This window comes from Camelina sativa, chromosome 7, assembly GCF_030686135.1.
Source record: "Camelina sativa cultivar CO46 ecotype springtype chromosome 7, ASM3068613v1".
NCBI lineage: Eukaryota > Viridiplantae > Streptophyta > Magnoliopsida > Brassicales > Brassicaceae > Camelina > Camelina sativa.
Window position 1 is genome coordinate 27,476,743 of NC_141886.1, and position 12,204 is coordinate 27,488,946.

Here is a 12,204-nt window from a genome sequence, read left to right on the forward strand (position 1 = left end):
AAAGGGAGAGTGAAAAAAGAGAGAGGGAGGCATAATGTGGCCAAAAAGATACAGAGGGAGCCACCAATGGTAGATGGAGTTTTTTATTTCCTATTTCTTTTGTCTTCTCTCTACCTTCTTCTCACACTTGTCCTTATAAATTCCTCTTCTCCTCCTTCACCATTTCCTCCTCCTCACCCTCTCTCTCTCTCTCTCTCTCTCTCTCTCTCTCTCTACATCTATCTATCTCTCTCTCTGTCTTCTCTGTCTCAACAAGAAGAATATGACTAACCAGAATGTCATCGTGTCCGACAGAAAACCCATCTTGGGTTTGCAAACCATCACTGTCTCTGTCTCAAACTCTCCTCTGTTCTCTAATTCATTCCCCACTTACTTTACCTTCCCTCGTCGAAAGTTCTTGAAACTTCTTGAAGCAGCTGACAACAACAACAACAACAACAACAACAGTAACTTAGTTGTTGCTCCAAAGATTACTACATCTTGGGTCGATTCCATGCGTGATTCTTCCCCTACCCGTCTCAGATCCTCTTCCAATGACTCTGTTTCAGATAACGACGACAAAACGTCTTGGATCGTACGTTAAAATCTGAATATTAATTACTCATTTTGCCGGATTCTGGAATCTGAATATTAATTACTCATCTTGTTTTTGGTTTAGGTTCGATTTCCTTCGGCTTTAAGTATGTTTGATGAGATTATGAATGCTGCTAAAGGGAAACAGATTGTTATGTTTCTTGATTACGACGGAACTCTTTCTCCCATAGTTGAAGATCCCGACAAAGCTTTCATTACCCATGAGGTTTTTATTCTCTATCCCTTCCATGGCTTTTTTGGGATTGATTATTAATTATATTGTTTTTGGATTAATAGATGTATTCTTTTTCTTACAGATGCGAGGTGTTGTAAAAGACGTCGCTTTAAATTTCCCTACTGCTATTGTCACCGGACGATCCATTGCTAAGGTACATTACATTTTACCAAATATTTACTATTTTTATACATTAAAAATCATTTAATTGAAATGTGTTTTTTTTTTCAGGTTCGTAGGTTTGTGAAAGTAAACGAGATTTACTATGCCGGAAGCCACGGCATGGACATTGAAGGTCCGACCAAAGAAAATAATTATGGCCAGGTGTGAAAACAGATGCACAAAATTCGACATATGAAATAAGTAATTTAATTAATTATTTGATTCTAAAGAATTTTTTTGTTTGTTTGTTTTGTTTTGTTGAAATGTTCATAGAGTAACGAAAGAGTGCTGTTTCAACCTGCACGTGAGTTTTTACCAATGATCGAAAAGGTACATTTTGAGATCTTTTTTTTTTTCTTTTTTTAATATAACAAAATCGAATTACGTACGATGGTTAAAACAGTAAAATTTATTTAACTCTGTGGGGATATAAATAATTTCAGGTGGTTAAGATTTTAGAGGAAAAGACAAAATGGATCCCTGGGGCTATGGTGGAGAACAACAAGTTTTGTCTGTCCGTACATTTTAGACGTGTTGATGAGAAGGTAAAGAACAAATATTATGATGAAAAAAAAAAAAAAAAAGTTCTCTTATTTGAGAAAAAGATAAATGGTCCAAACTATTTCTTGTTTTTAGCCCGAAGTACTTAAGACTTATTCAAGTATGTTTTTGGTAATGTAGCACCTAATTTTCAAATAATACACTATCGTTAAACACCGGTGTAGTGTAGACTATGGTAATGTTAGTCTTATTCGGTATCTCACTTTTCAGCAATAAACACAAATTAGCAAAACACCGGTTTTATTTTAATTTGTGCGTAGAGAACGAATTATTTATTTTCATGTTTGTTGTAACAGAGATGGGAAACGCTAGCCGAAGTAGTAAAGTCAGTTCTTACTGATTATCCGGAGCTGAAACTAAACCAAGGTAGAAAGGTAAAATTAATGTTTCATCTCCTCTTTTTTACTAGTCATTAGAAGGCTACCCTCTTTCAATATCGATAATCTTTAATTAATCTCTTTTTTTTTTTGTATATAAAATCAGGTGCTTGAAATCCGCCCAACGATCAAATGGGACAAGGGCCAGGCACTCAATTTTTTGCTAAAATCATTAGGTGAGAGAACCCTCATAAATATTTATTATTTGGCAAATACTGTAGTACTATTTTTTAGATCTGTGAACTCTTATTTATTTTATCTAATTAAAATAGGATATGAAAATTCCAAAGATGTTGTGCCGGTGTACATCGGGGATGACCGTACCGACGAAGATGCGTTTAAGGTAGAGTCACAAATAATTAATACACGCTTTCGTACCATCAAAGGACTATATGTTAAAACAAATCTACTTTATATTATAGCGTACGTACTAAATTAACCATAATATATAATTTTTATAGGTTTTACGTGAAAGGGAACAAGGTTTTGGGATTCTTGTCTCAAAAATTCCAAAGGACACCAATGCATCTTATTCTCTTAAAGACCCTTCTCAGGTTAAAGAGTTCCTGAAGCGTTTGGTTGAGTGGAAGAAGAAGTCAGTGGGAGAAGAGTGAAACGCATACAACATAAATAACACCTGAGTTTATTTCCAAATTTTGAGTAGATTATTATTAGTTAAAATAAACACCCTTTTCATTTAGTTGATGCCTGGAGGGTGTTTTCGGTCTGAACTCTTTTTTTTTTTTTTTTGGATCTACATCGAACCGAAAATTGTAAATTTCGTGTAATGATTTAGAAGTGAAAAAAAAAATTATCAATATTTTTACTCATTCTAGTTTAACCTTATATCTTTCCTTTTTACTTTCTTGTTGCTCCTGAGCATATATACCACTTCAACATTCTTTTCGTTTATAACTTTGATTGTCTAATTACTAAATATGAGATATTTTTCGGTTTTAGAAGAAAAAAGATTAACTGCACTTTTTTCTAACATTGAAGGCATTAATACTGTAAAATCATCATTTTCACAAATACTGTATATAAGTTTACATGCACTTGTAAAACGAATAAAATAAGGAATATGCTTGTATTATTATTATGATATAATACCCTTTAAACCAAAATTAATGATATTAAGAAAGAGCAAACATTAATGTCAGTGGTTACAGATGGTTAGACTGTGCGTGGTATATATACTTCATGACTATCCAGCAAAATCACCCATTAAATAATCAGGCCAAATGTCATTGGATTTTTTTCCCCCTGTAAAAATAATAAAATAAAGTATGGATCACTGATCACATGAAAAATCATATAACTAGTGTTAAAATAATAATATTTTTATAATATAGTTTTGAACAGAGTTAAATATTAGTGAAAGTACTGTTTTGCCGAGAAGGAAAAGCTCTCCTTGTCTGTTTATTTAAATACTCAAAAAGCAAACTGAAATAATACGATTATGGACAGCCTGAATGAAGCACTTCCGCAAACCCAAGAAATTCAAATCCCAAATTACATCTTGGTACTCTTTTTCTTTCTTTTTTTTTTTTTTTTTTTCATCACACACCATTTACGAGGATAACCTACAGTTACATTTTGATACAATTCTGAAACCTTTAGAGTAAACGACTAAACGTTAACAAGACATATTAGAGGAAAAAAAAAAGATGTGGACATCCAAGGTAAAAGACGTAACTATCTTTGGTCGTTCCATTTTAAATCAATTAAACTCCTAAAAGTGTAACAAATAGTATAAACTTTTCATTTGAAAAAAAATGAAGACGAAAGGAAAAACATTACTACATCCCCCTACATAAAATATAAACAGTTGTAAATATTACGATTTTTTTAAGAGTGAAGTGGATTGAATAACTCCCTAAAAAAGCTCGAATTATTGGAAGAAAAAAGGATACCTTAGGGTGAACACATCAATAACAACTTTATCCATATATAGAAACTTTTTTTTTTTTTTTTTGGTTCAAACATATAGAAACTTTAAGTTTATTAATAGGCTATGGGTGTAGACTATATATTGGCAAATGGCACTGCCACTGAGAAGAAAAAACAAAGGAAAAATTGACGAAGTTATGATTTCCCAACAAAGTGATCAATAGTATAGCTTGGTCGACTTTAGTTATATATATTATTTTTTGTTAAAGAGTTTCAACTTACACATTCCTATTTTCTTTCCAAAAATTTCGATATTTATTAATACATTATACATATTATATATAAAAAGGATTAACTATACCGTACCGTAAATAATATCTAAAGATATAGATTCATGATAGATTATGATAGCTATGATGGGTCAGCAGGCTTTATCCAAAACTTTTAGATGAAAACTGCATAACATTTACATGTTACTTGCGTGATCTTGACAATTTGTAACGTTCTCTTTATAATTTTCGTTAAGTATCAATTATTAATTATTATGGCAACCAGGGAGATGAAAACATTAATTACAAGTTGCATGCAGATCACGAACATGCAATAAACTGAGAACTTTTTTTTGTTTAATAGCAACTTTTGTTAAATAAATAGTCTCCAGATATTTGAGATATAGCTAAAGTCACAAACTTTTAAACAACACTTATTAAGTTATATTTTGTGCATGATAACCAACATAACTATCAAGTGATCTATAATAAAAAAATATATATTATCAATAAAGATAACCAAATGGACATAGCTGATAGATCTGACCTGTATAGTGATCGTGCTAAAACCATGTAAGGGAGTTCGACAAGTGGGAAAACAATAAGAGCAAGTTCATGCGATTACTGAAAATACATCTGAATGGTCTATCCTTTTTTATCTTTTTGTCAATGGGTATTCGATCGATTTGTACATGTGCATGCGTTAACACTGACACATACTTCTGAATTGGCTTATCTTTCTTTCCCTTTGTTAATGGTTGTTCGACTTATCCCTTTATAAGCGGCAGCCAGATATTATGATTTTCATGTTGCCATAAGTTATTGTACCATCAAATAAATACATCAAAAATATATGAAGATAGCATACGATTTTTTTTCTTGGTTTTATCATAAACTGACACTGTTAGATAATTTGGTGCGCTAATATGTGAATTTAGGTGCATAATGATTCTATTATTATTACGAAAGTGTTTATAGTAGATTTTAACAACTGTATATATATGTTAAACAGAAACGAAATGGGAGGAGGAATCTGGTTAAAGTGAAGTCTCTTTTATTTTCTCTTTTAAATGAACTTTTCACTATTAAAACGAAAAGACTATATATATTATAGTAATGATATGTGTGTATATATGTGGGATAGTGAGTTATATTTCGAATGGTAGGTGGTGAAAAGGAAAGCCGCTATAAAGTAACACTACTTAGGTTGAATGAGGAGTTGGAATCCACTTAAAGTGGTTCGAATTAATGAAAAATAAACATATAAAAGGCTTCTATATACTATTGTTATTTTACACTAATCCTTTCTTTTGAATATGTTAGATATATTTGGACTTCAAGTGGGACAACCAACATGCTTCCATTCCACGAGAAGACATGACTCGATATGTGTAAAGAAACCAAAGCCGTTAAGTGTGTGTGTATCTTCACTTACATTTACCATATTAATTACTTATTGAGATATTTTTATATGAAGAAGAAACCCCATCATTGGTGGCCCGACTTGGATTGAAAAAAAATAAACTAAGTACGATTTCCTCCAATTATTGGGATCAACTCTATTTGCTACTTAATTTTATGGTAGCTTCCTGCTTCTACTTATTCATTTTTTACTATGATTCTCAATTTATGTTGTTAGGCATTGACCAAGTAAATAAGACCATATCCACATATATCAAAATCTCCCAAGAATTAATTAGTTTCACCTAGTTAGAAACTTAGAATAAAAAAAAGAGTACATTTTGTAGTAAGGGAAGACAAAATATTAGAAATATCGTATTTCAAATAACTTTTTTTGGTTTCAGCCAAAGTAATCATTTGGTGACGTGGTTTTATGAAACTTTTGTGTGAAAGATCTATTCATCCCGATATTGATGGGACGCTCGCTAGAGCAAAAATAAGATACATTGTATTATCAATAGGAATGACAAATAAAATCATAAGTTTGTGCTAAAGACTCAATATATTCATGAATAGATAAGATGTTTTGGATGGTGACAACAAAAAGAAAAAGATGGACATATATAATTAAGGAAATACAGAAGAAATTAAAGAAAAAAAGAGAGAGGAAACATAATAGTCTGTTTTCTATGTGACAGCTATCAATGACTCACTAAACTATTCACATGAACAATGGGGTTCATGTGTTATTGAGTTATTCTTTGGATCTGTGTCCCAAATTAACTACTTAGTATTTGATATTTCATTTTTTTTAAATATCAGTTGGGATCTTCACGTCTTAAAAATATATTCCCTAAGAATAGTTGAGACCAAATTATATCTTAAATTACAGTAAAATATTAAATATTTTAGAAGACTTTTTTTTTTTAAATTGTTTTGGTTGCTTACACATGTTAGTTTATATAAGTTTTTTTCTTGTTGTTTATTAGTGATTATTGAAGGATTCCTGAATGAATGGCTAAATCCTTCTTCTTCGAGCAGTGACAACTGACGAAACAGGCTAGGTCCAGTACTGTTTAAGTAACACCAAGCATTATATAATAATTTGTTATTTCAAAATTCCTTAACTACAGCTTAATCTGTTAACCCCCCATCATGTGAAAGCTATAAGGGACCGAATAAAGCTAACACGCATCTTAAAAAGGTAACGGGGACCATTTAATCAGATTCTCAACATTAAGTTAATTACGATTAGTGAAGCAATAATACAGGGTTTTAAGCACACACGTGTCACCCTAATGGTCCCCTCCTCCCATCTGCTCTAGTAATTTGCTTCTCCCATGTTGTAGGCTTTTAGGCCTCGAGAAAATTTTGTGTACTATATACAATATTTTTTTAAAAGTCCTTTCCTAATAAAAAGGATAAAGATTAATCTTTTGATTGGATGATTAAGATTTCAGACCATGTGATTTAGTGATCTTACACTGGGGAGCAGATTTAGTTTCGTCCCAATAGTAACCCCGCTTTCAGGTTTTAAAAACGTAGGTAACATATTAAACATTTGGTAGAGCCGTAGAGGTGTACTTATGCACTTATTTTTATAATCTTATTGTGTAGTGTATTGGACTACAAATTAAGGATAAAAGTATAGAAGCTAGAGTTATAGGGTTAGTTGCTTAGATCGGATCAATGATTCTACTGGTTATTGTTATACTACTACTCTATTTTTGTTCTTAGATTCCAACTAACAATTTAAATTAAAGGGTTAATGGAGTAACGAATATTTTAAAAGTTTTCATATAAATATTTAAAAATTTTCATTTAAATGTCACTCCAAGTTGAGTTGAGTGTGACCACAAACAAAAGAAATACTCGTTCCATCTTTTCTCATCCTCTATATAATAAAACGGAAGTACACAACATTGTTTTGTAGACTATATAATTTTAATAAGTTGGTTACAAATAGGTTATAAATTAAGTTTTATATTATTTGTATAGTCTAGATTTATTGTTTCCAAAAATCTTAAAAAGAATATTCTAAAGAATCATTTGATATCATCTAACTTATCATATTAATCTCCTTTATTAAATTATTCATCAAATAAAATCTTTTGATATCTAACTTAACATATTAATTTGTTAATTATTATTATATTTCACCTCTCATTTTTATATATGAGTCTATTTTGTCAAACAAATAAATTATCATATTATTTATTATAATTAAAAAATAGTTTTATTTCCGGATATACCATAAGTTAAATTTTTAAAAACAAATATAAATGATTCAATCTATAAAATATTTAATTTTTATTAATATTATTCTTTAAAAATAATATCTATTGAACTAAAAAATTTACTGAGTAACGAGTCAAAATTTGAATATTAAATTCAATTTCATACTTTTTTGTTGAATTTTATAATTTTATATAATATAATAAACTTTAAATAATTTATTTTGAAATATTTTTAAAATATTGAAATTTGATATTAAAGTTAGAAACTCTAAACACTCTAAATTGGTTTGTTATAGCAATGTCAATAATATGTCACTATAATATGAAAGAATTTCAAAAAAACAAATATTTTAAAACAAAAAGTATAACAATATATTAAATTAGTCATAATATAATAACTCGCTTTTTAAAAACCAAATTCACAAAATTATATCTTATAATGACATTCAAGTCATGAGGTAGAATATATATTGTTGAAATAACTTCACGTACATAAACTAATATAACATATTAAAATTTTATTTTAAACTAGAAAATATACAAAATTTTGTATAAAAGAAAATTTAACCAGTGTTATAGCACGGGTACTTATCTAGAATAACAATCACATAAATTAGATTTTATAAAAAATTTACAATGTAAATAAAATGAATTTCAACACGTGCTCTAGCACGGGTCTTAATCTAGTATATTCTATTAAAGTTGAAGTACTCACTAGACTCAAATTGAACCATGACTTTGTTTTGGTACGTTTTTCATTAAAAATGATTAGAGAATCACTTAATTTAATTAAATTAACCTATAGTTTCGATTTATCTAAATGACCATTATACCCTTGGGTCGATCACTTAAAACTAACCGAAAATAGAAGAAAAAAAATTTGTGGATCTGTTTGTTCTCCAGATTAATAATTTTCGGATAATGTATATTATTTGATTCAAGAATAGTTAAACACACAACCAAACAGAGGTATAATCCCTATAAATAAGAAAACTGATATCAGAGTATTTAATGGCTTCAGTAATATCAAATATTAACTATTACCATACTTAATCCCTATAATTATTACGAATATTAACAATAATGAGAAATCTTTAATACTTATCAATTTTGACTTTGTTGCTTCCAAAATAATCAATAGATTAAATACAAAATTGTATATATATGTACACTAATTTGATTTGCTTTTATATTGTGAGATATTTACGGAAACAACAAATCAACTTAATACAATTAAATAAAAACAAATCATCATTTAGTTTAGATTTTCAATATTTCCTTAACGAAATTATAGTAATTAATTATGATTAGTATAGATGAAAAGAATAAAAAACGCATAAATTATATATATGTAATGTTGTAAACTAATTTACAGAAAATGTGTATTGTATATCCCACATCGACTAAATATTTTGGAATATGGTTGATAATCACTATAAATATATGACTAATATGTTTTGAGTACAAATGAGCAAGAAGCTTGATTTATCAGGTATCCAAATTTAACAGTTTAATTTGGTTATATATTTGAGCATATTTAAACTTTTAAAAGTAAACAAAATATATAATCCCGTACTGTAGCACGGACCCGAAACCAGATCGACAAGATCATTCAAAAACTTAATTTTGCCATCGCCTTCTTAATCGCCATTTTTTCGTTCGCCTTGGCACTATCCTTCTTAATCGGCATTTGTATCAAAACCAAGTATAATAATAAGACACATCTTACGACTTACTACAATACAAACAAAGCCATAAATTTTAATTAACAGGCCTTGATTAAAAATCTTATGGGCCCAATAAATGTTATACAGATCAGCTATGAAACGAGATGTTCATATTCGAATATAGAAATTAACTATACAATAATGGGCCTTAGAGTTCAAACATTTGGGAACTCAAAAGAGTATTATTAACTGCGGAAACAATTAGGACCCAGACCAAGTGTTGTGCTAATTATTAACATTAGCCCCAATAATATTGATCTGCTGCCACTCAATACTTATATTAGTGACTATTAATTTTTCCAATTAATTAATTAATCAAAATAAGTAAAAGAGAGGTATAATATTACAGTAAAACCTTTATAAATTAATAATGTCGGGACCAAGACGTTTTATTAATTTATAGTGATATTAATTTATCTATAAATTAATAATTATTATTTTATAGTGTAAATTAATAATTATTAATTTATAGATATATTTTTAATTGTTTTTTTTTAAATTATGAATTAGAACAATTATAGCAACATAAGATTAAACTTTCGGATGTTATAAATTTTATAGTTTAGGAATTGAACTTGTAATATTTATAAAGCATTATTGACAATAAATTACAAATACTATAAACAAATTGACTTATACACATGACATACATAAATTCAAATTTATGAATAATAATAATATCAATTCTCATATTTTAATAATCTGTCTAATTATCAAATTGTAAATGATGCATATCTAAAAATTAAAACTTTAAAATTTAATTATTTGTATGACATGTTATAAAATATTTTAGAGATATCATTATAGTTTGAAAATACAACATTACAATTGTTCTATAGAAATGAGTTTTAGGAGAAACATGCACTATTATATCAGTATATATATATATATATATATATATATATATATATAAATTTACATGATTATTAATTTATGATATTATTGGGACCATATTTTACATTGAGATTTCAAAAAACTTATTATCTTATTATCTTATCGATATTGTTAATTTTTACACTGGCCCGACTTGGGACCAGCAAAATTTATTAATTTATAGTGATTATTAATTTATAGAGTATTAATTTATAGATGTTTTATTGTACCTCAAGTAAATAATTGGGTGAAGGTATAATATTACCTCAAGTGTGGTTAATAATTTCAAAACTAAATATACCGTTTTCTTATACATATGATATGATAAATACATACGCCCCCCAGTTCCAAATTTCCATTAGATATACTTCAAAGTCCAATTCCAAAGGCTAATTAGCTAAACTATTGCTGTATTTCTCTTCTCTTTTTTTTTTTTATCATCAAATTTCTCTTATATAATTATAATCAGAGGCAGAGCCTAACTAAACCACTATTCCAACTGGCGATTTTATTTTTAATTAGTTTAGCTTAGCTGTGAATTTCGAATAGAAAAAACCTAATAATGATTCACATAAAGCCAATGATTAAGATCTTTTAATATCTATTGTTTAGTCTCCGTCACGGCTGAGTTGTCCACTTGTCCCCCAGATTAAATTAGAATAAGCAATATCCACTTTCTCCTAATTATTAATTTCAGCAATTCGGCATAGTGCTTTAAAATACCAAAATTGAAGAACAAATTTTTATTTTATTTTAGGGAACTGTTTATCAAGTGAATCTTATTATATAAAGTTTGATTTCAAAGTTACTCATTAACAAGATTGTAACATATGTTAAGATCGTAACACATATTACTTGTATTAATAAAATGTTAATATGTGTCAATCCTAAATTTACTAAAATATTAAAAAAAAAAATTAAAAAAAAAAATTTCTAAACCTATTGTAAAAAAGAAATCCACTAACTATCAATATTTGTTAATTCTTTCTTTTAAATATTTTAATTTAATTAAATTGTAATATTTTTAAATTTTACTTATATTAGTTAGTTAAATATGCTTTCTTATTAGAAATTCGTGATGATTTTAAAATATATATTTTTTATTATTTTGAATTTTTTTTAGTTAAGGATATGTAGGATCAGTATTTTTTTCTTAAATATTTTTAATTTTAATTAATTTATAATGATAATATTTGTAATGATTAATGTTTGAAAAAAAATTTGGTGACTCATAAAATAGTTTTAAAGTATTGTAATAATTGTAATAATATTTTTAAAATATAAAACTATAATTTAGTGTATTAAAGTAAAAACTTATCTCTTATTAATAATATTTATATATTTATTTTTAGAAAATATATTTTATTTACAAAAAAATATTAATATATTCTTTCAAAATTTTATTTTATTCTTTTTGTCCCTAATAGATTGATGTTTTATGATACTAATTTTTGTCCCTAAAAGATTGATGTTGTAGATAGATAATAAAAATAAAATAATTTTTTAACTTTATATTTTTTTGTCATTAATAGAATAGTATGTATTTTCTCTTTCTACTCAAAAGTAAATATAAATTAATTTACAAATACAAATTAAATTATTTCTTAATATATTTCATAATGTCAAAATATTAATCTATTAGGAACAGTAGCACTAGCTTTCGTCCTATTTAAAGACAGAATCAAAATAAATAAAAGATAGGTAGTATATAAACACAATGTCGTAATTTTCATAATACTGTTAGAGTTCTACAGCGGAAGAAAACAAAATTCTTAAATAATATATATAGTGTGAAGCAATCTTTTTCTTTTTGAGCTAATTTTTTAGAGTGAATTAGACCTATTACTAAAATGGTATAAAAGTCTAGATTCAAATTTATTGAAAGTTGACTATCATTTG

The 12,204-nt window shown here is 27.6% G+C and overlaps 1 protein-coding gene across 1 annotated transcript; it reads left to right on the forward strand.

Moving 5' to 3' along the window:
• On the forward strand, positions 1-2,738 carry LOC104702594 (trehalose-phosphate phosphatase B). Its single transcript, XM_010418476.3, has 10 exons — positions 1-574; positions 659-799; positions 891-962; positions 1,040-1,132; positions 1,244-1,300; positions 1,414-1,515; positions 1,828-1,905; positions 2,015-2,084; positions 2,181-2,251; positions 2,370-2,738. Exons 1-10 carry the CDS (start codon positions 263-265, stop codon positions 2,520-2,522), a joined length of 1,149 nt encoding a protein of 382 aa, XP_010416778.2. The 5' UTR covers positions 1-262; the 3' UTR covers positions 2,523-2,738.
• The last annotated feature ends 9,466 nt before the right edge of the window (positions 2,739-12,204 follow it).